The 25,967-nt window shown below is 44.5% G+C and overlaps 1 protein-coding gene and 1 pseudogene across 2 annotated transcripts in view; one reads left to right on the top strand and one right to left on the bottom strand.

Moving 5' to 3' along the window:
- LOC308610804 (centrosomal protein of 78 kDa-like) overlaps positions 1-25,967 on the bottom strand; it is a 573,086-nt pseudogene that overhangs the window by 143,788 nt on the left and 403,331 nt on the right. The gene's annotated exons all lie outside the window — the stretch shown is intronic.
- Positions 1-25,967, top strand: part of LOC308610810 (forkhead-associated domain-containing protein 1-like) — a 138,394-nt gene that overhangs the window by 29,208 nt on the left and 83,219 nt on the right. Inside the window, exons 3-5 of the mRNA XM_081259814.1 lie at positions 6,785-7,055; positions 16,330-16,439; positions 19,525-19,761. Coding sequence (XP_081115940.1) covers positions 6,785-7,055; positions 16,330-16,439; positions 19,525-19,761 — 618 coding nt within the window. The remainder of the gene's footprint in view (positions 1-6,784; positions 7,056-16,329; positions 16,440-19,524; positions 19,762-25,967) is intronic.

A 25,967-nucleotide genomic window follows, 5' to 3' on the forward strand; every position in this document is an offset into this window, starting at 1 on the left:
GATGGTCCAGATCTCCTTTAACACAGCTAGGAAAAACCCAAACGAATGGCTTTTCTGAACAGCTCAAAGGGACTTAATTCTTTTAAGTTCCAAAACCTAAAAATGATGTATAACTTGGCGGTTCTGTGTTCTAAATGTATAACCCTGATTTCTCACACTGAAGCCCCGTACATGATTTACCCTTTTCTTGGGGACATAGAATTATTACCCGTCTCTGAGCTACGGTGACACCCCGGTAGCTGTTGAGATAAAGGCCATTTGTCCTGGCACCAAGTAGCACCCTCTCCTGGCTTCTGAGATCTACTGGCCATGTTTTCTAGTCTCCATTCTGTCTTTCCAGGTCCATGGCTCCTCCATGCTGCGGTCAGTGTCCCTGCTCGCCACCATCACCCCTACCCCCCAGGCCCTTCCAGACCATGGGAATTAAGCTCCACATCTATGTATGTTAAATTCTTCTGTAAGGAAGCCGGTCTCTTCTCCCTCCTTTATGGATTTACTCACTAATGTATCTATGTCAGTATGGATCCATGTATACTGATTTTACACTTTGAATTATAATCCAATACTCATTAAATATTTCTTCGCTCAAATTCTTCCAGCCTTGGCCACTGGGAGCTCTTTCAGATTGCTTGCTGTGTCCTTGAGCATCTCCCCACCTTTTCGTTTTGGGCACTTGCTTACTCTCTGCTGTTACAAGATGCACCAGGCTTAGCATGTGTTTTCCCCATCCCAGCCCCAGAATCAAAGTGCTTTTTATTTACACTCCATTTGCCAACTGTTCAGCTCAGTCAGCGAACACCTACCATGAGTAGCAGGCACTCTGCTGGGTGCCAGCACAGCCAGCGATTGGCTGGTAAATATTTAATGACCAGCTCTCTGGAAAAAGTAAAGTACATGGATGCATAGCATAAGGTTTACTGATATAAAGAATGTGTAGCACAGTCTATCCATGTAACAAAATATACAGTACTCTTTCTTGTAAATTCTATATAGCCAGCTGAGTCTCACAGAATGCTTTCATTGACTTTAGGTGAACTCTTGTATCCATAGCCAATTTCTCATTGCAGTTGACGAATGAGAGAGTTCCCAACCTGAGCACTGGTGGGTATTTTTGGATATTTTGGATTTATGAATAATACAAGTGAAAAAAGAAAGACGTTAGAACTTCACATGTTCATCAGTGACATGAGTGACTTTGTTGCTGCATCAGATAATAATTTTTAAATCCTCGAAGAACGTTTCCCCAATTTTTTGCTCTATTCATAACATAACGGCTAAGACACAACATGCTTTTGTATAATCTGCATTGTTAACATTTTCTCCATTACCGTCTTAAGTCTAGGCAATCAACAAAACAAACAAACAAACAAATTCAAGCTCTACATTAACCACCATTATTAAACCTATTTATAAAAGTTTTTAAAAACCAAGCCCTCATTTATAACATTTCCTGATTTCTATGGTGTAGTATGCACTCCACGGTGAATTTCAAGCTCCCAATGACACATCCCTGAATACAGAGAAGGAAAGAGAGGTGTGGTAACACATTACTATGTAACATTTCCAACAGAAACATATAGTAGAGTGAAATAACCTCAAGAGCATAGGTAATAATAAAATAGAGTAAAATAATTAGGAAGGGGTGACTTTTAAGTTTGTATACCAATTGTTTCTGATATAATTTAATTGTAAATTTATGTAAGTTAATTCTTATTAATGGCTGTGTTTCTCAACCAGTTGGCAAAATTCCTGGACATTTAACAATCAGTTCTCGTGGGCGGGTACCAGCTGGCCCCAGCACTCCTCTGGTACAGCAGTGAACATACCACAGGTCTTCCCGGATGGAGGCTGGGGTCCTCTGAGCTGCTTCCAGGGCGTGGCATGTACCAGAAAGAATAACACTTCCATAAGACAGTTGTCAGTGTTCCTAGAAAATCCCATTTCTAAGTAGCCCATGCGATGTCTTGTGTTTTTTCACACCATCTAATGTTCATTTCCTTTTTTTAACTTGGAAAATATCCTATCATTCACTAACCAATCGTCTAAGATCCATTTGTGAGTATGGAAAGCAGGTAATAAATCATGACTTCGATTAACCTAGAAGTCCTAAGAGCACAGGTATTGGAGTCAAATTGTGTCGCTACTTCCTGGCCGTGAGACGTTGGGCAAGTCATTTAACCTCTCTGAGCTTCAGTTTCTTAATCCACACAATGAGGGGTAAAATGCCTCCTGCAAGATTATTCTGGAGATCAGATGAGACCACATGCATTAAGTGCCCAGCACAGTCTGTGGCACATCTGTGGCTTCTCTACACAGTGGCTCATAGTCGTTGTATTGTCCACAATTACTTACAAATGGCAGAGCACATAACAAGCTCTCCAAGGGCAAGGTCTAAGTTTCCACCTTCTCTGCAGGCTCCAGGGCTTCCTGGCAGAGTTCATGTGTACTATAGGCACTCGATGTGCAAACTACTTCGAAGTTTTTTTAGGGTGTCCCATTCAACTTACACTCTTTTCAGGGTTAGAAGCAGATATTGGGGAAATAACACAAAGAACAAATAGATAATTTGAAAAAAAAATGGATAGTGATTTCTTGAGTAAATCATTGACCTGTGTTTATTAAAGCTAATATAAATTCAGCCGTGGATGTGGTCATGGTTAATCCAGGTGGTTGACAACCTGCTTTTTTTTTTTTTTCGGTACACGGGCCTCTCACTGTTGTGGCCTCTCCCGTTGTGGAGCACAGGCTCCAGACGCGCAGGTTCAGCGGCCATGTCTCACGGGCCTAGCCGCTCTGTGGCATGTGGGATCTTCCCGGACCGGGGCACGAACCCGTGTTCCCTACATCGGCAGGCGGACTCTCAACCACTGCACCACCAGGGAAGCCCCAACCTGCTATTTTAAAGGTAGTATGGAAAAGAAATCAGGAGTATCACATATGCTACCTCAAAAACAAAACTAAAAACCCAACCATGGCAACATACCATATGGTCAGAGAACAGACACAAAGAAAGAGAAAAGGCATTAGCGTGTATTTTTAAACTAAAGTTTCTAAAAACAGACTTGAAGACTTCCCTGGTGACACAGTGGATAAGAATCCACCTGCCAGTGCAGGGGACACAGGTTCGAGCCCTGGTCTGGGAAGATCCCATATGTCGTGGAGGAACTAAGCCCATGCGCCACAACTACTGAGCCTGCGCTCTAGAGCCCACGTGCCACAACTGCTGAGCCCATGTTCCCCAGCTACTGCAGCCCATGCGCCTAGAGCCCACACTCCGAAACAAGAGAAGCCACCACAAGGAGAAGCCTGCACACCACAACAAGAGTAGTCCCCCGCTCGCCGCAACTAAAGAAAGCCTGCACGTAGCAACGAAAACCCAACACGGACAAAAATAAATAGAATTAAATCTAAAATAAATAAATAATAAAAACAAACTTGTTGATAACTGACCTTGACCCCATGCTTCCTGTACAGCCCAGAGCTAGCTTTTAATGTGAGTCTTCTTCTTATGTTTGCTTTTCTCCCTGCCTGTATCGTTGTAGTTGCCAGCAGCAATTTCTGAGAAAACCTTGACCTTCCCTTTGATAAAGCAAGCCGGGAAACTAGAGAAAACCAACTTTAACCATCCAACTAAAGCTACCCTCAACCAACATGCTTCAGAGAAAAAAAAAAAAAAAACCTTTATTTTTAAATTTTTAAACCCGAAGAGCTTGGAGTCTCTGCTGCGTTTATACATGTTTGGCTCCTTCCCACTAGGGGCCCTATCGTTCGGGCTCTGTGTGCTGCAAGCAACAGAAACCAGCTCTAGCCAGCCTCAGGGATGGAGCACTTCAGGGTAGCACCCCAGCCAGTGCTCAAAACCAGGTTCCTTATTTTCCCCACCATGTTCACAGCAGCATAGTTATAATAGCCATGAGGTAGAAACCACCCAAGTGCCCATGACGCTTAATGCATAAAAAAATACACTCTAAACTGTATAGTGGAATATTATTTAGCCTTAAAAATGAAGGAAGGGCTTCCCTGGTGGCGCAGTGGTTGAGAGTCCGCCTGCCGATGCAGGGGACACGGGTTCATGCCCCAGTCCGGGAGGATCCCACATGCCGCGGAGCGGCCGGGCCCGTGAGCCATGGACGCTGAGACTGCACGTCCGGAGCCTGTGCTCCACAACGAGAGAGGCCACAGCAGTGAGAGGCCCGCCTACCACACACACACAAAAATAATAAAATAAAAGAAGGAAATTCTGACATGTTACAACATGGATGAACATTGAGGGCACTATGCTAAGTGAAATACGCCAGTCACAAAAAGGTACCATGTGATTTCACTTATTTGAGGTACTTGGTACTTAGAGTAGTCCAATTCATAGAGACAGAATGTTGGTCACCACGGGCTGGGTGGCGGAGGGAATGGGGAGTTGTTGTCTAATGGTTAATAGAGTTTATGTTTTGCAAGACGAAAAAGTTCTGGAGATCCATCTCACAGAAATGTGACTATACTTAACACCACTGAACTGTATACTTTAAAATGGCTAAGATGATAAATTTTATGTTGCAGGTTATTTACCACAATTTGAAAAATAAATAAAACGCTTCCCTCTCTCCATGTCTGGGCTCCACTCCCTCATGCTGGCTGCATTCTGAAGTCCCACCAGGTCACTCCAGATCCTGGTGTCCAGCCAAGTCTTCTTGGGTCTCCTTGGCTCTGATTGCATCACTTGCCCCACCACTGAACCAATCAGTATGTCCAGGGAGTGTGATTGGTTGATTGCTTAGCCCCACCCACAGCAATGGGCCGACAGATTGGGAGGGAGATTCCTGGAATTTCAAGAAGAGCCAGGTGGGTTGCGGCCTGTCCACTACGGCAGTGAACCACTTGAGGCATGAGATATGAGCACTCCCTTTAGCACCCTGGCAGTTAGTGGGCAGTGAGGCACATCTACCTGAGCATCCCAGCACAAAAGGGAATTCCTCCACACTACCCGTGGTCTCTCGATTTGTTTTCTATCAGGCGGGGGTAAAACATATTCAAATTTCCCCCTTCCCACCTTCAGCCCTTTCATTCGATAAATCTTTATTAAATCGATGAGGAAAGGTTGTAGGAATGATTGAGGCAAGACAGCCCCACAGGAGAGGACGGGAAGGGATAGGATGGATGGAGAAGTGAGTGCAAGGCAGGAGCAGGACACCTCAGCTTCTGAAAGGAGAGAAAGGAAGAAAGCTTAGGTGGAGACCGAGGTGCCCACAGTGGAGAGAAATTCGGATCTTCACATAAGGTAACAGAGTTCTGGAACACTGCCAAGTCCGTTCCTGAAACAGGTTTCAACGGGGCCAGTGTCATCATAAATGCTGGGCCAGGTGTCGCCAGGCAATTGGAGTTTGATTTTCCCGAACAGTGTTCTCCCTGACTCCAAAAAAGTCTTCAGGGGAATTCACCAGATTCTTGACTTGGCTGGGAAAGACTGTAGCTAAAAGACTGGTTTGGGAACCTGAGTGAGTGGAGAACCTTCCTCTTGAATACAATCCAGCTGGAGCTATAGGAAGTTCTGTCTGCCAGTGCTCCTATTTCGGAAGCATTCTGTCCTGTTTCTCATTCTGTGTCTGCAGTCTGCAGAAAGAGAAACGTGACCGCCACAGGCGGCAAACCTTTGAACTTAGCTTCTTCCTTGAAAAGTGTGTTTTTTTCTGCCAAGCGACTGGGGGTGGGGTTGGGGCAGAGAAGGGAGAGAGAGACAGAGAGGGAAAGAGCTTTCCAGAACCCCAGTCCCACCACCCTCTCCACCACCACCTGAGCTTGGTGAAGTCCTTAACCTCTCCAAGCCTCATTTGTAAGCTAGGAATAAGGAGAGCTCCTCCCCTTCAGGGCTATCGCGAGAAATCGGTGAGTAATTACAGTAAATGGTAGCATTCACGATGTCACGGTTTAACCACTAGGCACAGGGAGGGATGGCCACAACAGCATTAACCAAGAAAAAGCCAGGTGTCAGCACCTCTCAGCATTTGCTTCTCCCGGTGTAGATGGATTTTGATGTGCTCTCTAATGAAAGTAGCTACAGACATCTTCCGCCGGGTCAGATGAAAAAAGGTTCCCTCGATAGATATTTATGGAGCGTCTGCCAAGAATCAGATGTGGCAGATGTTGAGGATCACAGGCTAATGAGCCAGCTGGGTTTCGAGCCAGTTGGGGTGCCTGCCACCCCAGAGCTCTCGGCTTCGGGGAAGAGGTGGAATGGGAGTGCCAGGGAGACACACAGTGTGGATGTGTGTGTCCTGGAGAGCTGGGCTTGAATCTCGGAGATGTGTTCATTCATTCTTTCAACCAATATTTAAGGACCTACTGTGTATGTGCCAAGGGTTTATTCTAGGAGCTGAGGATACGGTGCTGAGCAAGGTAGACAAAAAGCTGTCAGCCTCTCAGAGCTCAGAGGTGGCGTTGTACCAGCTCAGACGCTCACTGCCAAATCTGTGATCCTGGGAAAGTCACTAGGTCTTGCTCAGCCTCGGGCTCATCACAGAGCATCAGGGGTATTAAATGAGGTAATGCATGTGAATCTCTTGACTGGGTGCCTGGCACGAAGGCTGCACCCAATAAATGGTGGTGCGATAGTGTGCAAGGTGACCCATGGTGGGGACCGCCATCCCAAATTTGGGGAGAGTGTGGGAGGGATTCTTGGGAGAAGTGACTTATACGCCGAAATCTAGGGCAGCAATTATGTAGCTGGGACAGAAAGGTGAAGACCACCCCAGCTGCTCGTAACCTCCCCTGACCCTCTTGTCTGCCCCTGCAGGTCTCCTTCCCATGGGTGAGGGGCCCAGCACCTTGGCCAAGGCCACAGCCACCTTGGGCCACCCAGGAACTGAACCAGTCACCCTCACCAACACAGACCCGCTTCTACTCGGGCATCTGGCCAGCGCCAGTGCAGAGGAGCTGGTCGCAGGGGTCCCCCGAGCCCCCCATGGTCCCACCAGCCTCCCACAGGCGGCCCGTGAGAGCCAGAGAGAAGATGTTCTCCTTCAAGGTGGACAGAGCCGCCCACAGCGTTCCCATCATCAGGCAAGGTACTCATGGGTGCTTCCTTGGTGGCTTAGGGGAGGGGCTTTTGCTAGGAGGATGGGCCTCAGTTTCTGCTTTCCCCTTTTTTAAAAAATTTTTATTGAGGTGCAGTTGATTTACAGTGTTGTGTTAGTTTCAGGTATGCAGCACACTGAATCTGTTCAACATATACGTGTATCCACTCTTTTTTAGCTTCTTTTCCCATATAGACCATTACAGAGTATTGAGGAGAGTTCCCTGTGCTATCCAGTAGGTCCTTCTTAGTTATCTCCTTTATGTATAGTATTGTGTATGTCAATCCCTCTCTTCCAATTTATCCCTCCCCCCTCTTATTCCCGGTAACCATAAGTTTATTTTCTACATCTGTAAGTCTATCTCTGTTTTGTAGATAAGTTCATTTGTACCTTTTTTTAGATTCCACCTATAAGCAATATGGTATGATATTTGTCTTTCTCTGGCTTTTGCTTATGTTCTCTGGTTCTGAAGTAGAACATAATCAAATGTGAAAAAATTGGGATAAGCAGAAAGTTAGAAAACAGTAAAAGATAAGCTGTCACCCTTATCACCAGAATTCTCCCTGTTGACTTTTTGGTACAAACTCCTCCAAGACTGTGCTCTGCCCATCTGCACACGTCAGTACCTCTGTGGTGAGTGTGTGAGTGTGTGTGTGTGTGTGTGTGTTTGTACATATATATGAATATATATGAATCTGTATCAGAATCTAAATTTATATACTTCAACTCAGATGTACAGACATATTGGTAACTGAAATCCCTCTTGCCTTAGGAGGTTTTTAAATATTTTATTACCATTTTACAGGTAAGAGGAGACTGAGGCTTATGGAGAAAATTACTTCTCCGGAGGTTATGTATTCAATCTAATCTAAAATAACGCTTTTCAGTCAAATTTAAGGCTGGTTATCTCAGTGGCTGTCACTCACAGCCTGGTCACTTTGGGGACACACAGCCATCAGGGTTTCCTTCTCCCCCCTCCCCCCAGAAGGCCTCATGGCACTTGGGGAGGAGACTTCCTGTCTGTCACCATCCTCTTGGCCTTGCCAGGCTTACTGGCAGAGTAGCTGGGTCGACTTAGTCCCTGGCATGATTCCCAGGTTTCTTCTGTGGCCACTGGTGTGAAGGTCCCATTCTCTGTTTTCTGTGTCCCAGCCCCAGACCCCTCTGAGTCCCCAGGTCTCTCGATGCCTCCACACCCTTCCCTGGTCTCACTCAGGACCACTCACCTAGTCACTTCCCTCAGCCATTCAAATAATAGTTATTATTCTGAAATAAACAGACTAAGGAGCAAATGAAAGGTATCTCTGCAGTTTACATCATCATCATCATCATCTAAGGAACGCTCATGTACCAACCACCCAAGTTAAGAAATTACTCAGCCATTTCCCCCCAGCATTTTTTTTAATTTAATTTTATTTATTTCTTTATTTATGGCTGTGTTGGGTCTTCACTTCTGTGCGAGGGCTTTCTCCAGCTGCGGCGAGCAGGGGCCACTCTTCATCGCGGTGCGCGGGCCTCTAACCATCGCGGCCTCTCTTGTTGCGGAGCACAAGTTCCAGCCGCGCAGGCTCAGTAGTTGTGGCTCACGGGTCCAGCTGCTCCGTGGCATGTGGGATCTTCCCAGACCAGGGTTCGAACCTGTGTCCCCTGCATTGGCAGGCAGACTCTCAAACACTGCGCCACCAGGGAAGCCCCCCTCCCAGCATTTTAATGTGAAAACTTTCAAACATACAGCAAAGCAAAAAGAATTTTACAGAGACAGCTCTCCTCCTAATTCTACCGCTAACACTTTGCTGTACTCTTTATTACATTTCTGTCTACCCATCCTTCTTGTCCTGCATTAATCCATCTTATTTTTTGGATGCATTTCAAAATAAATAGCACACATCTGTAGTCCTCCCCCTAAATGTTTTAGCACATATACCATTAACTAGAACTCAACATTTTTTGTCTCCTTCATGTAAAATGAACACAGAATGTGTATTAGTTATCATGAATGCATAACGAATTCTCCCCAAACGTAGTAGCCTAAAGCAAAATCAAACATGTGTTATCATCTATACGGTTTCTGTGGGGTCAGGAATTTGGCAGCAGCTTAGCAGGACGGCTGTGGCTCAGGGTCCCTCGTAAGGCTGCAGTCATCTGAAGGCTTGACCTGGGCCAGAGGATCCACTTTGAACACGGCTGCTCACATGGGTGTCAGCAGGAGGCCCCGGTTCCTCACCACATGGGCCTCCCCAGAGAGTGGCTCGAGCGTTCTCATGACACGGCAGCTGCTCCTCCTGAGCAAGTGATCCTGGAGGACAAGATGGAAATGGCAACATCTCTTGTGACTAAGCCTCAGAAGTCATGCTCTGTCATTGTTGCAATATCCTGAGGGTTACCCAGGGCGTCACCCTCCAGTGTGGGAGAAGACTACACACGGGCCTGAAGACCAGGAGGCGGGGATTATCAGCAGTCATCTTGGAGGCCGGCTACCACAGCCTGCCCTCGGGTCCTCAATGATTCACACTCCTCCTCCTCTCTCCCGAGGCCCCCCAAAATCTCACCCCAGTAACAGCATCGGCTCAAATTCCAGAATCTCGTCTAAATCAAGTCCAGGTACAGATGGGGCTCATGGGTGTAGTACGTTACGTTCAGCTCATCAAGTACTACTTCCAGAAATCTGAAGACCTCTGAACAAAGGGTCTGTCCCTCACACACCCAGCACATATTGGTGGGACAGACATAGCATCACTGCTACATACACTCCTCTTGTTCCAAAAGAAGAAAAACAGGAAACACACAGGAGTCCCTGGCCCAAAGCAGTTCTGAAGTCCAGCTGGGAAAATATCGGCAGTTCCTTGACTGGGCTTCAGTCCAACTCTTGCCCAGAAATGACTTTCCAGGGCTCTTGGCTCTGCCCCTGGTCCATGAGTTCCGCCTTCTGAGTCGTCCTCCCTTTCCTATGAAAGGTGTCCCATGGATGTGGCTGCATAGTTTTATAGCCTGCTTCCTGCCTGTAGAAGCTTGGGGTCCAGACGCTTCTTTGACTTTTGTGGGTGTCTGTCAGTCTGAGTTGGCAGTGCTTCTTATTGGGGTTCATCCTATCAGGCAAAAACCACGCCCACAGACTTTTTTGTCACAAGCCCTTCCACCATGGGCTTCTGCAAAGACTGACAAAGGACAGAAGCTTCTTAGAAGCCCAGTTCTTGGATCGAAGGGTTCTCTTGGACACTGCCCTGGATCTGTATTCTTAACAAAGGATTTTACAACCACACCCTCAGCTTCTTCTCTGGACTGTGTTTTCTTGAGAGTGCCGTTGATTTGATCTTTGCCCAGAACCTGTTTCTTACATTTCATTTGCCACCTGGAGAGGCAGGGAATTTTCAAGCCCAGAACATTGCCCTGATTTAACAGCCCTTCCTTTAACTGTCTCTCGCCCTCACATTTCACTATAAGTAGCAAGAAGTAACCAGGCAGCACCTTCCAAGACTCTGTCTGGGACTCTCTTTAGCTTGACCACTCAGCCTCATCACAAACATTTTCTACCTTCCTCATGACCACAGGCAACGTGTTAGGAAACCTTCTGCCACCACCTAACAAGGATCCCTTAACCCCAGTAACATTTTCCTCACTTTCCTGGAACCCTTCCCTCACTGCCTCCTCAAAGGCCATCGGGCTTCTACTAAGACTATTCACGTTTTCTCAAAGACTCTTGGCCAAAGTCCTCCAGCTTCTGGCTACTGTTCCATCCCAAACCACTCCACATTGTAGGGTTTTTGTTAAATTTTGCACCACTCCTGGTGCCCAAACCTGTATTTGCTACTTATTGTTGCATAACAAATTACTGCAGGATGTAATGGCCTAAAACAACAGTAAACATTTATTATCTCCTAGTTTCTCTGAGTCAGGAAGTTGGGAATGGCTTCGCTGGGGGATTCTTGCTCAGGCTTGTCCATGAGGTGGCAGTCATGGTGGTGGCTGGGCTGTGGTCCTCTGGAGGCTTGTCTGGGGCTGGAGGACCCACCTCTAGGATGGTTCACTCCCATGGCTTTTGGTAAGAGGCCTCAGTTCTTCACTAAGTGCACCTCTCCATACGTTGCTTGAGCATCCTCAAGCTGCCAGCTCCTCCAGACAAGTGGTCCTAGCGAGTGAGGCAGAAGCTGCAATGTCTTTTAGGATCTAACCTCAGGAATCAAACTGTGTCATTTCTGCAATATCCTTGGTTACATAGAGAAGCTTTGTTACGGACTGAATTGCATTCCCCCAAAATGCATATGCTGAGGCCTCAATCCCAATATCGCAGAATGTGACCATATTTGGAGATAGTGTATTGAAATAGATGAGTAAGTTAAAATGAGATGATTGGGTGGGCCCTAATCCAAGGGCTGGTGTCCTTGTAAGAAGAGAGAGAGAGACGCCAGGGATGCACGTGCACAGAGAAAAGGGCATGTGAGGACACAGCAGGAAGGTGGCCGTCTGCAAGCCAAGGAGAGAGGCCTAACCCTGGCCACACCTTGATCTTGGACTTCCAGCCTCCAGAACTGTGAGAAAATGAATTTCTTTTGTTAAGACCTCCTGTGGTGTTTTGTTATGGCAGCCCCAGCTAACTAATATAAAGTCCATCCAGTATTGGAGAGGATGATGCAAGGGTCTGAATACCAGGAGACAAGAATCAGTGGGGCCATCTTGGAGACTGGCTACCACACCCTGAAAGGTGTAGACCTTGAATGTGCTCACTGAGTTGTGCCAGTCGTGCACAACTATGTAACCCAAATTCCTATCAAGATATAGAACATTACCATCACCCCAGAAAGTTCCCTCATGTCCCTCCCCAGTCAATGCCCAGCCCCAGGCCCCAGAGGCACCCACTCTTCTGAATTCTTTTCCCGCCATGGATTAGATATTCCTGTTCTAGAATCTCAAGTACACAGAACCATGTAGTACATGTTCCTTTGTGGAAGGCTTTTTTCACTCAGCATAGTATTTCTGAGATTCATTCATTTTGTTGTATGCATCATGTTCTGTCTTATGAACATATATACAGGGTTTTGGGTTTTTTTTTTTAATGTGTCCTTTGGACACATGGCACATGGGCTGTTTCTTTTCTTTTTTTCACTCTGCTATTTAAATTTTTCCACTGTAATCACCGGTTTCTCCAGTGCCATGCTGAACTTGGGGCTTCTCTGAAGGACTTGGATTCCCCCTGGAGAAATGAAGGATGAGTCGTATGGCTTAGAGTCCCTCACATCTACCTGGGCTCTATCTCCTCAGCCTCTCAGCCAGGTCTCATGTTTCCAAATGTTTGCCCTCGTTCCCCTGACACTCTCGCCATCCTCAGAAAAGGACTTTCATCTTCCCGTGTCATGGGGAGTTCCTTTGTGTCTGGGCCTCTCTACTCCACGCTTTAGAGAAAACTCTGTGCTCCAGTCCTCCATGCTGTCTCTTGACAGAAAACACCTCTTTTTAAGGGTTCCGAGAAAGCTCTTTCCTCTCTTAGCAAACCTGGGCTCTTCCAATTAAATTGGTTTACTGTTAGACTGTCACCTTGCTTTAGACTTGAAAAATTCTATTTGAAAACCCAAAGCCAAGGATTTATTTACTGCAGATCAGGTCAGGGTTTCTCAATCTTGGCACAGTGACAGGTGGGTCGCATAACTCCTTGTTGAAGGATCTGTCCTGTCCACTGTCAAATGTTTAGCAGCATCCCTGACTCCTACCCACCAGAGATACCAGTAGCAACACCACCACCACCAACCGCCCTAACTGTGGTACTCAAAAATGTCTCCAGACATTGTCAAAAATCAAAACATCATTTTGCCTGGGGGAAAAATCACCCTGTTCTAGTTAATACTCATCCTTCCTTTACCACAAGGCAATAAAACGTCAGCTCCAAGGCCAAATCATTGCAGGTATTGCTTTTTTTTTTTTTTTGCTGTACTTTTATTGTGCTTTGCAGGTATTGCTTTTTTTTTTTTTTTTTTTGCTGTACTTTTATTGCCAAGGCCAAATCTTAATGGCAAGAGCTCATGGGAGGTGGGGAAGAATTACTGAGAAAAGAAAATATGTGGAGTGACTTATTAAAATAGCATCTTGATTCATATATATATATATATTTTTTTTTCCCAATAATGGGATCATATGAACCTAACATAGGTAACCTTTTTTTTTCTGTTTTTGGCCGTGCCGCTCAGCTTGCAGGATCTTTGTTCCCCAGCCAGGGATGGAACCTGTGCCCCCTACAGTGGAAGCACAGAATCCTAATCACTGGACTGCCAAGGAATTCCCTACCTGATTTTTAAAATTCAATAATATGTCATAAACATCTTCCCACTTCAATACATTGACTACATAGTGGTTAAAAGCATAGGCTCTGAATCCAACAAACTTAGGTTCATCCCTTGACTCTACCACTTACCAGCTGTGTGTCCTTGAGCAGGTGACTTGACATCTCTGTGCCTCATACCTCTCACGTATAAAATGGAGATGGGAATAATAATGCCTATCTCACTGGGTTGTTATGAAGACGAAATCGTATCCTGCCTGTAAGTGCTGAGCACGGCGCCTGGTGCATAGCGAACATTCAGTAAATATTAAAATATTTAATATTTTATTATTTAAATTTTAAATTTTACAATCTTAATAATTTATATATTTTAAAAATTTAATATTTAAATTTTAAATATTAAAATTTAAAAATTAAGTTATTACCTAACCATGATTGTTATTTAACTTTTATTTACAACTTATAATGTCTGAAAGACACAGTTAAGGTGCACACATACTGCCCCTGCTGCAGACTGGTGATTATTGGAGCGCACCAGGACAGCTGGGGGTTGTTAAAATATTAAAGTAACTCCCCTGCCTTTTGGCTAACAGCTCATGCCCGAAAATTCTTAAAGTGCCTGCGTCCCCATATCCGCCGTCCCACCGCCCCAGCCCTCCCAACTCTCCCTGGGGCTTCTCCCCACTGGGACCTCCGAAGGATCCAGCATCTAGAGTTAAGCCGGTTTGGTCATACATGGCCCTTAGGTTCTTTTTGATAAATAACAGTAGCCGGTAAAGAAGTTTGGGGCAGGTGAGGGGTAACTGCTCCCGCACCTCCCTGCCTGGGTGTAAGGAAAACAAGTCTCAGAGCAAATTCTAGCCCCACAAAGACTTTGAGTAAACACACCTTCCCCAGTAAAGGGACCCCATCGATCAGCCTGTTCTGTAAGTTTGATGAAGTCCCCCCTCCGGCCATCATCTTGCAGGGAAGCGTCCCTCAAGACAGCCACGACAGGGTCGCAGAGGCAGCTGGAGTCACCCCTAGAGATGGCATCAGACGCCAGAACTCTAAGCTGAGACTGGACAGGGGACCATTTAGGGTCAGACCCCGAGGCCCTCCCTGGGGACACAGGCCAGTCAGTACCTTCCTCCAGTGAGAGCCGATTTCTTGAGGAATTGAAAACAGATGAAATCTTCCTCCTGAAAACTCAGTTTCCAAATTGAGATGCGCATTCAGTGTAAAATAAACCCCAGATTTCAAAGGCTTCATGCCTCGAAGGAAATGAATATAAAATATCTCCATATTTTTTGTAGATTATGTGTTGAAATGATGGTTTTTAATGTATTGGGTTAAATAAAATTGATCATTAAAAATTCCTCTCTTCTTTTTACCTTTTTCACGTGACTACTAGAAAATTGAAAATTGCATTCTGTAGCTCCCATTATTTCTCTATCAGGCACTGCTGCTGTAGTCAGTTAGGACTTTGCTGCTCAGGATCCAAGAGAGTCAGATGGGGGCAGTGAGCTTCAAATAAAAGTTTTCTAATCATGGACCTAGTTGGGGAGGTGGAGGGAGAGAAAATGGGCAGCTGCTGAAGTTCCAGGCCCTTCTGTTCCTCGCGCCCCAGGGAACACTGTGGCCAGGGCTGCTCATTCAACACGCAAGGCTGTGCATTCTCTGGGCACCACAGGCCATCAGCTATGTCCACTAGAGGTTCTGGGGTCCACAAACAGGTTTGAGACCTGGCTGGGGGGCAGGAATCTTTGAATCTAAAATGCATAAATAAAAAAGGCAGAAGCAAAATGAATAGATGATGAATGTCCACAAACATGACAGTGAGTGCTTCATCCATCATTAATGTTAACACTCATTAAAGTTTCATCACCACTGAGAACAATTTGTTCAGCTTCTCACTTCACAGGAAGATAAGAATGTGCAGTGACTGTCCAGAAACCATAGTCACTTGGAAATTGAAAATACGCTGCTTGGGCCCAAGTGGTTTCACATGTAGAATTATAGAAATCTTTACAAACGTTTCTACACCAAGAAAAAGAAATGTATTCAGTGTTGATGTGAGTGAATTGCGAGATGTCTGATGTGATACAGAGTGGGGCCCCCAAACACAATGCCATACTCCCTGAAAGTCATATAAGCAGGCCTTGTAATACTGGGGTAAATAAGAAAAAATATAGGAAAGCTTAAATGGCTATCAAGTGGATCCTAGTTAAACAAGTGTGGCACACTTGTACAATGGACCACAATGCTACCCTGGAAAAGAACCAAGTACAGCCTCAAATACTGACATGGGAAGATGTTTTTGATATTGTTAGCTGAAAAGTAAGCTGGATAAGCATCTCTGACATGTAAATGCATTTTTGTTTTTTGAAAACATATGACTGCAATAAAAAAAATATAGCTAATGTTTAGTGCTAAATGCTCTACTTGAGGGGTCAGCAAACTTTTCCTGTAAAGAGCCAGATAGTAAATACTTTAGTACTTGTGGGTCACATGGTCTCTGCTGCAACTACTCAGCTCTGCCTTTGTAGCTGGGAAGCAGCCATAAATAATATGTAAATGATCACTGTGGCTATGTTGCAATAAAACTTTATTTACAAACATAGGCAGAAGGCCAGATTTGGCCGCAGGGCCATAGTTTGCCAACCCCTGCTCTATATCATTATTCTATTTAATCTCCAGATAGCCCTTTATAACAGAGACTATCAGGGATCCTGAATTATGTATGTGGAAACGAAGGCTTAGAGAGAGCAAATGACTTGCCCAAGGTCCTCAGCTCTTATGCAGCATAGAAAAAAGTCTGGAAAGAGACACACCACAGTGCATCAGTGCAGTTAACGCTGGGGAAGAGAAATGAGGCAGCTCTTACCCTTTCCAGTCCTCCTGTAATGCTTTCAGTGCATAAGTCTCATGAATGTGAAGGTTAATCTGAAAATATTCTTTAAGACTTTGGGGAAACTCACTGTCTCCTCTGCCTTCTCTGTTGACCTTGTGTGTTAGTGTGGACCAACGCTGCGGAACTGTCGGAACAATCAGTGGCCGAGGAAAGTCCTGGGACAGGGCCCTACAGAGAAATTTTTGTGGACCAGGACCTGTCCCAGCACGATAAGGTGAGGGGTCTTGGGGAAGCACAGAGCTACAGCAGCAAGAGGGACCATGGAGAGATTGCCACTGCCTCTTGTTCTCTGTGTCTCAAGGACTGTCCCTTTTTCCTACTTCCAAGAAACCACCTCTTCCTCCCAAGACATTCAGCCAGGTTTGGCCACTGCTCATTTTATCCCAAATAACATCTACAACTACAAGGTACTGAGCACCTACTGTGTGCTGGGCCATGTCCTGTGCACTTGACATTTATTAGCTCGTTAATCTTCACCATCTTCAAAATAGATTTTATCACCCTCACTTTACAGATGAGGAAACTGAATCTCAGAGAGGTTCAGTAATGTGTTCAAGGCTGCCCAGTGCAAGGAGCAGTGTTAGGATTCAAAGCGAGGTCTGGTTAGCTTCTCAGCGGGTACTTCTAACTCCCACACAGTAATCACTTGGTCAACCTTCAGTGATGGAACAGTGATGCAAAAACACGTTCCTTGCAGGAGGACGTGAGCCCTGAAGTCAGGGAGGCGTGGGCCGAGAGACTCGTTAAAGAACCAGAGAGGTTTAAAGCAGGGATGCGAGCAGAACAGGTGGATTCAAGCCATCCTGGGAAGGGCCCAGGTCAATTTCTCCCCACTTAGACACAACTCGAAAGTTACTCTAAAAGAAGCAGTCTATAATATCTCGCTTTCCTTCAGGGCCAGGGCCTGCTCCTGCAGCAATTCTCAGAGTTTGTGAGGAGCAGACCTACCTGGGGTTCTTGTCAGACACGGAAATCCAAACCTTCAGGAAGCAGGGGGTTCCAACCCAGGCATCCTGGGACCAAACTCTGAAAAATGTTGCAGAAAGGCAAGAAGCCACACTCAGATTCTGTATTTATCGCTGTGTAACAAGCCATCCCAAAACTTAGCGGCTTCCAACAGCAATTCATTATTCCCCAGAATCTATGGGTTGACCTGGAAGGTTCCTTTGCTCGTGTCCCCTGGCCTCACTAATGCGGCCTCAGTGAGCCGCTGGCTTGGCCAGGCTGGTGGTCGGTCTCCATTGGCCTCCTTCCCACATCTAGGGCCTCAGCCAGGACGCCTGGACTGGTGCGCCCCTTTGTGCATGTGGTTTTTCATCACAGCACGGTGGTCTCGGGGTTCCCAGGGGGCCAGAGCAGAAGCTGCACAGCCTGTAAGAACTTCTCTGGAGGTCATGCAGCATCACTTCCACTCCATTCCGGTGGTTAAAGCTAGTCACGGGGCCAGCCCAGACTAGAGGGTGGGGAAATAGACTGGATGGCAAAACTGCAAAGTATTTGTAGCCATTTTTCAACCTGCCTCAATTTTAACTTGGAAATATAGTGCAACCACTATAATTTTTTTCTATTTATAGAAAATTTTTATAAGCCATTTATCATTTTTTCTATTTATAATAGAAATAATTCTTTCTCTTGATAAGTCGTTTATACCCTGACTTGCCAGGACTCCTTCAAGTGACAATAAACAAATTAGCTTGAGGGGGAGCATTGAGTAGCTCATCTTATTGGAAAATTTAAAGGGCCACTAGCTTCAGGTATGGCTAGATCCAGGAGCTTGAATAATGTCATCAGAACACCTCCCCACTACCAACTTCTCCCCTCTGTTTCCCTCAGTGTCTGGCTTTCTTCATAAGGCTGGCTTTGTGTGTTAGAAAAGACAAACTCAGGCAAACAAGCCTACATGATCCAAAAGAAGGCAAGATCCTCTCCCTCTGTAATCGATGTGTGAAATCTCTGATTGACCAGCTTGGGCCACATGCACATGGGGAGGTGGGACAGGAAGGAGCAGGGCACATGACTGACAGTCCTACCCAGACCAAATGGAAGGAGGAACACTCCCTCCAAGAAGGGCAAGGGGACCCTCAGCAGGAAAGCAGAACCCACAGCTGTCCACTGCCCTCTGCAAACTTCTTATATTCCAGCACTGGCACGGGGCCTGGCACTTAGTTGCTGCCCAATGAATGTTTGTTGCATGAAAAATGAATAAGCACCTGGCTGATCATAACAGGGTGAAACAGGGGAAACTGCCCAGGGGTAGGGAATATGTCTGATGCTCTCTCTTGAAGTTTTGCCACCAACTTTCACAAGGACCCAAAGGAAGGCCCCTGGCAGCAGCTGGCTGTGTCAGACAGGCTTTCTCATGAGCGAGACCCTGTCCTTCCCCAGGTCACGGAGCTAGTAGGTCGTGAGGCTGACGGCACGGCTCTCCTAGGAATGAGCTGGCCCAGAAATTGCCCGTTTACCTCCTCCCGTGACTGCTTTGGAAAAGGCCTCTGGGGAATTTCTTCTTCTTCTTCTTCTTCAGTTTTTCTGACATTTTATTGATAACATCTGGTGAGAAGTTTGGGGGAATTTTTTTTTCCTTTTTTGGAAAACCTAACCAATTCTTTGGCTGCAGAGCTTTATCACTGGAGAGATGGAGGACAGGGTTAATTATACCTGTGGGTACAGTCTACCAGCAATTTTGTTTTTCCAGCCAAAAGCTTACATGAGCCCATGCAAATAAATCAGTATTCCTGTCTCATTTACTTTCCAGATTGAGTTACCTGGAAAAAATTCATACATGAATAGCCAAAGGGGCAGGAAATACTAGAAGAGAGGAAAGGGAAAACAAATAGTTCAGAATGTTTTAAGTTAAAACAAATAACCCTCATTATAGGCAGAATGTGGTCAAACAGAATGTTGTTTTCCTAAGTACCTTTCCTAGGTCCCCAGTGTGCTAGGCTGAATATTATAAATGAAAACACTCTAAGTAAACTTTCTAGCAACAAAAGTTCCCAAGTGGGATGGTTGTTTTTAATATGAAAGTCTAATTCTCGGGGAAAGGAAAGTTTCCGTACCTGTGAGGTATAGACATCCATTACAGGAGTCTATATACAATTACCTCATTTTAACCCAATTCTTGTCTCTACGAGATTTTCGAAGTGACAGAGATAGCCTTGAAAGTCTGCTTTTTTCCCTCCCTGCCTGCCCTCACCTTCCCAAAGAATGATACCATATTTTTCCTGTCTTTCTTTAAATGGGCTCAGCCTTACACCCAGACCCACACCTAGTAAATTTCCCATCTGGCCTCCACCCAGGATGAAATAATTCTGCTGCTGGGAAAAGAAGTCAGCCGTCTCTCCGATTTTGAACTTGAATCTAAATACAAAGACACGGTGATAGCAAGCCTGCAGAACCAAGTGGCCAACCTGAGGCAGAAACTGTTGGAAACAGCTGCCTCCAGGCAGAAGGAGAGGGTGATCCCGCCCAAGTTTCAGGTTCTGCATGAAGAGGACGATGCCCAACAGAGAGAAATCCAGAGCTTGAAAAACCAGGTAGGGCTCGGAGACAAGTGGGTTGGGGCCTTGGGGTCACAACACAGGGTGACAGCTCTCAGGTAGAGCCTGGGGGGAGCCACCCGGGTAGTTAGAAATGGGCAGTGAGCACAGCATGGTGAGGAGTACAGTTCCAGAGAGTGCAGGGTTGGCAAGTTTCTAGCCTTGTAAGAACAATATTAGATTTCATTAAGTGCCTACCATGTTCAGGCCCCGGTGCAGGTGCTTTTGGTGCATTAGCTTATTTATTTATTTATTTATTTATTTATTTATTTTATTTATTTAATTTATTTATTTATGGCTGCATTGGGTCTTCGTTGCTGTGCACGGGCTTTCTCTAGTTGCAGTGAGCAGGGTCTACTCTTCACTGTGGTGCATGGGCTTCTCATTGCAGTGGCTTCTCTTGCTGCAGACCATGGGCTCTAGGCACGTGGGCTTCAGTAGTTGCAGCATGAGGGCTTCAGTAGCTGTGGCTCGCGGACTCTAGAGTGCAGGCTCTGTCGTTGTGGCCCACGGCATAGTTTCTCCACAGCATGTGGGATCTTCCTGGACCAGGGCTCGAACTCCTGTCCCCTGCATTGGCAGGGGGATTCTTAACCACTGCACCATGAGGGAAGTCCCCTCATTAGCTATTTAAACCTCAGTCTTCTGACACATGCCATTCTACAGATGAGGAGACTGAGGTACGCTCAGAGATGCCCAGGAGCTTGTTACAGCTTGCACAGCAAGTGAGAGGCAGTGATGTGATTTGGGCTCAGCTCTGCCACCTTGTACACCTCATGCTTTCACACCCACTTTGCATTTCCACCCAACTCCTGTTGCTTCAGTGACCACTTCTCACACCCACCCGGATCCAGCCAGAAAGAGCTGGAGATGGGGAGAAGGAACCCCACAGTGTTCCAAACACTGAGGCCTTTATCAAACCCTGAAGGCAGCTGCTGGTTCATTTATAGGGAATTTCACCAAAAATTCTCCACCCAGAATGTCTGGATTTACCAGTCAACTTCCTTCCTCCTGAAACTAAATCCAAAAGAAAAAAAAATTTTTTCTTAAGTTTTAAAGAACTACTTTAAAATTGGCCACTGATCTTGTACATAAATTATATCTCAACAAAGTTGATAAAAAAGCAATTGGTCATTGATGAATTTTGGCCTCAGTGCATAATTCTGCTTAAAACCGTAGTCAGATTTGGTTCAACATGACGGAGTAGAAGGACATGCTGTCACTCCCTCTTTCGAGAACACTGGAATCACAACTAACTGCTGAACAATCTTCGACAGGAAGACACTGGAACTCACCAAAAAAGATACCCCACATGCAAAGACAAAGGAGAAGGCGCACTGAGACAGTAGGAGGGGCGCAATCCCAATGAAATCAAATCCCATCACTGCTGGGTGGGTGACTCACAAACTGGAGAACACTTATACCACAGAAGTCCACCCACTGGAGTAAAGGTTCTGAGCCCCACGTCGGGCTTCCCAACCTGGGGGTCCAGCAATGGGAGGAGGAATTCCTAGAGACTCAGACTTTGAAGGCTAGTGGGATTTGATTTCAGGACTTTGGCAGGACTGGGGGAAAGAGCGATTCCACTCTTGGAGGGCACACACAAAGTAGTGTGTGCATTGGGACCCAGGGGAAGGAGCAGTGACCCCCATAGGAGACTGAACCAGATCTACCTGCTAGTGTTGGTGGGTCTCCTGCAGAGGCAGGGGACAGCTGTGGCTCACCAAGGGACAAGGACACTGGCAGCAGTTCTGGGAAGTATTCCTTGGCATGAGCCCTCCCAGAGTCTGCCATTAGCTCCACCAAAGAGCCTGGGTAGGCTCCAGTGTTGGGTCGCTTCAGGCCAAACAACTAACAGGGAGGGAACCCAGACCCACCCATCAGCAGACAAGCAGATTAAAGTTTTACTGAGCTCTGCCTACCAATGCCACAGCCAGCTCTACCCACCACCAGTCCCTCCTATCAGGAAACTTCCACAAGCCTCTTAGATAGCCTCATCCACCAGAGGGCAGACAGCAGCAACAAGAAGAACTACAATCCTGCAGCTTGTGGAACAAAAACAATATTCACAGAAAGAAAAGATGAAAAGGCAGAGGGCTATGTAACAGATGAAGGAACAAGGTAAAACCCCAGAAAACAACTAAATGAAATGGAGATAGGCAACCTTCCAGAAAAAGAATTCAGAATAATGATAGTGAAGATGATCCTGGACCTCAGAAAAAGAATGGAGGCAAAGATCGAGAAGATGCAAGAAATGTTTAACAAAGATCTAGAAGAATTCAAGAACAAACAAACAGAGATGAACAATACAATAACTGAAAAAAAAAAACACACTAGAAGGAATCAATAGAATAACTGAGGCAAAAGAAACGGATAAGTGACCTGGAATACAGAATGGTGGAATTCACTGCTGCGGAACAGAATAAAGATAAAAGAATGAAAAGAAATGAAGACAGCTTAAGAGACCTCTGGGACAACATTAAACACAACAACGTTCACATTATACGGGTCCCAGAAGGAGAAGAGAGAGAGAAAGGACCCGAGAAGATATTGAAGAGATTATAGTCAAAAACTTCCCTAACATCGGAAAGGAAATAGCCACCCAAGTCCAGGAAGCACAGAGAGTCCCATACAGGATAAACCCAAGGAGAAACACACCGAGACACATAGTAATCAACTTGGCAAAAATTAAAGAAAAATTATTGACAGCAGCAAGGGAAAAATGACAAATAACATACAAGGGAACTCCCAGAAGGTTAACAGCTGATTTCTCAGCAGAAACTCTACCAACCAGAAGGGAGTGGCATGATATACTTAAAGTGATGAAAGGGAAGAACCTACAACCAAGATTACTCTACCCAGCAAGGATCTCATTGAGATTCGATGGAGAAATCAAAAGCTTGACAGACAAGCAAAAGCTAAGAGAATTGAGCACCACCAAACCAGCTCTACAACAAATGTTAAAGGAACTTCTCTAAGTGGGAAACACAAGAGAAGAAAAGGACCTACAAAAACAAACCCAAAACAATTAAGAAAATGGTCATAGAAACATACATATCGATAATTACCTTAAACGTGAATGGATCAAATGCTCCAACCAAAAGACACAGGGTTGCTGAAAGGATACAAAAACAAGACCCATCTATATGCTGTCTCCAGGCGACCCACTTCAGACCTAGGGACACATACAGACTGAAAGTGAGGGGATGGAAAAAGATATTCCATGCAAATGGAAATCAAAGGAAAGCTGGAGTAGCAATACTCATATCAGGTAAAATACACTTTAAAATAAAGAATGTTACAAGAGACAAGGAAGGACACTACGTAATGATCAAGGGATCAATCCAAGAGGAAGATATAACAATTATAAATATATATGCACCCAACATAGGAACACCTCAATACAAAAGGCAATCGCTAACAGCTCTAAAAGAGGAAATCAACAGTAACACAATAATAGTGGGGGACTTGAACACCTCACTTACACCAATGGACAGATCATCCAAAGAGAAAATTAATAAGGAAACACAAGCTTTAAATGACACAATAGACCAGATAGATTTAATTGATATTTGTAGGACATTCCATCCTAAAACAGCAGATTACACTTTCTTCTCAAGTGCGCACGGAACATTTTCCAGGATAGATCACGTTTTGGGTCACAAATCAAGCCTCAGGAAATTTAAGAAAATTAAAATCATAATAAGCATCTTTTCTGACCACAACGCTATGAGATTAGAAATGAATTACAGGGAAAAACCTGTAAAAAACAGAAACACATAGAGGCTAAACAGTACGTTACTAAATAACCAAGAGATCACTGAAGAAATCAAAGAGGAAATCAAAAAATACCTTGAGACAAATGACAATGAAACCACGACGATCCAAAACCTATGGGATGCAGCAAAAGCATCCCATAGTTCTAAGAGGGAAGTTCATAGCTATACAAGCCTACCTCAAGAAACAAGAAAATTCTCAAATAAACAATCTAAACAAACGTTACACCTAAAGGAACTAGAGAAAGAAGAACAAACAAACCCCAAAGTGATCAGAAGGAAAGAAATCATAAAGATCAGAGCAGAAATAAATGAAATAGAAACAAAGAAAACAATAGCAAAGATCAATAAAACTAAAAGCTGGTTCTTTGAGAAGTTAAACAAAATTGATAAACCATTAGCCAGACCCATCAAGAAAAAGAGGGAGAGGGCTCAAATCAATAAAATTAGAAAGGAAAAAGAAGTTACAACAGACACCGCAGAAATACAAAGCATCCTAAGAGACAACTACAAGCAACTCTATGCCAATAAAATGGACAACCTGGAAGACATGAACAAATTCTTAGAAAGTTATAACCTTTCAAGTCTGAACCAGGAAGAAATAGAAAATATGAACAGACCAATCACAAGTAATGAAATTGAAACTGTGATTAAAAATCTTCCAACAAACAGAAGTCCAGGACCAGAAGGCTTCACAGGTGAATGCTATCAAACATTTAGAGACGAGCTAACACCCATCCTTCTCAAACTCTTCCAAAAAATTGCAGAGGAAGGAACACTCCCAAACTCATTCTCTGAGGCCACCATCACCCTGATACCAAAACCAGACAAAGACACTACAAAAACAGAAAATTACAGACCAATATCACTGATGAATATAGATGCAAAAATCCTCAACAAAATACTAGCAAACAGAATCCAACAACACATTAAAAGGATCATACACCATGATCAAGTGGGATTTATCCCAAAGAGGCAAGGATTCTTCAATATATGCAAATCAATCAATGTGATACACCATATTAACAAATTAAAAAAGAAAAACCATATGATCATCTCAATGGATGCAGAAAAAGCTTTTGACAAAATTCAACTCTGATTTATGATAAAAACTCTCCAGAAAGTGGGCATAGAGGGAACCTACTTCACCATAGTAAAGGCCATATATGACAAAGCCACAGCAAACATCATTCTCAATGGTGAAAAACTGAAAGCATTTCCTCTAAGATCAGGAACAAGACAAGGATGTCCACTCTCACTACTATTCTTCAACATAGTTTTGGAAGTCCTAGCCACAGCAATCAGTGAAGAAAAAGCAATAAAAGGTATCCAAATTGAAAAAGAAGAAGTAAAACTGTCACTGTTTGCAGATGACAGGATACTCTACAGAGAGAATCCTAAAGATGCCACCAGAAATCTACGAGAGCTAATCAATGAACTTGGTAAAGTTGCAGGACACAAAATGAATGCACAGAAATCTCTTGCATTCCTATACACTAATGATGAAAAATCTGAAAGAGAAATTAAGGAAACACTCTCATGTACCACTGCAACCAAAAAATACAATACCTAGGAATAAACCTACCTAGGGAGACAAAGACCTGTATGCAGAAAACTGTAAGACACTGATGAAAGCAATTAAAGATGATAGCAACAGATGGAGAGATATACCATGATCTTGGATTGGAAGCATCAATATTGTGAAAATGACTCTACTACCCAAAGCAATCTACAGATTCAATGCAATCCCTATCAAATTACCAATGGCATTTTTTAGAGAACTAGAACAAAAAAGCTTAAAATTTGTGTGGAGACACAAAAGACCCCGAATAGCCAAAGCAGTCTTGAGGGAAAAAAACGGAGCTGGAGGAATCAGACTCCCTAACTTCAGCCTATACTACAAAGCCACAGTAATCAAGACAATATGGTACCAGCACAAAAACAGAAATATAGGTCAATGGAACAGAATAGAAAGCCCAGAGATAAACCCACACACCTATGGTCAACTAATCTATGACAAAGGAGGCAAGGATATACCGTGGAGAAAAGACAGTCTCTTCAATAAGTGGTGATGGGAAAACTGGACAGCTACATGTAAAAGAATGAAATTAGAACACTCCCTAATGCCATACACAAAAATAAACTCAAAATGGATTAGGGACCTAAATGTAAGACCAGACACTCTAAAATTCTTAGAGGAAAACATAGGAAGAACACTCTTTGACATAAATCACAGCAAGATATTTTTTGATCCACTTCCTAGAGTAATGGAAATAAATACAAAAATAAACAAATGGGACCTAATGAAACTTCAAAGCTTTTGCACAGCAAAGGAAACCATAAACAGGATGAAGAGACAACCCTCAGACTGGGGGAAAATATTTGCAAAGGAAACAACTGACAAATGATTAATATCCAAAATATATA

The sequence above is a fragment of the Mesoplodon bidens genome (genome assembly GCF_964165515.1).
Source record: "Mesoplodon bidens genome assembly, contig: HAP1_SCAFFOLD_126, whole genome shotgun sequence".
Classification (NCBI taxonomy): domain Eukaryota; kingdom Metazoa; phylum Chordata; class Mammalia; order Artiodactyla; family Ziphiidae; genus Mesoplodon; species Mesoplodon bidens.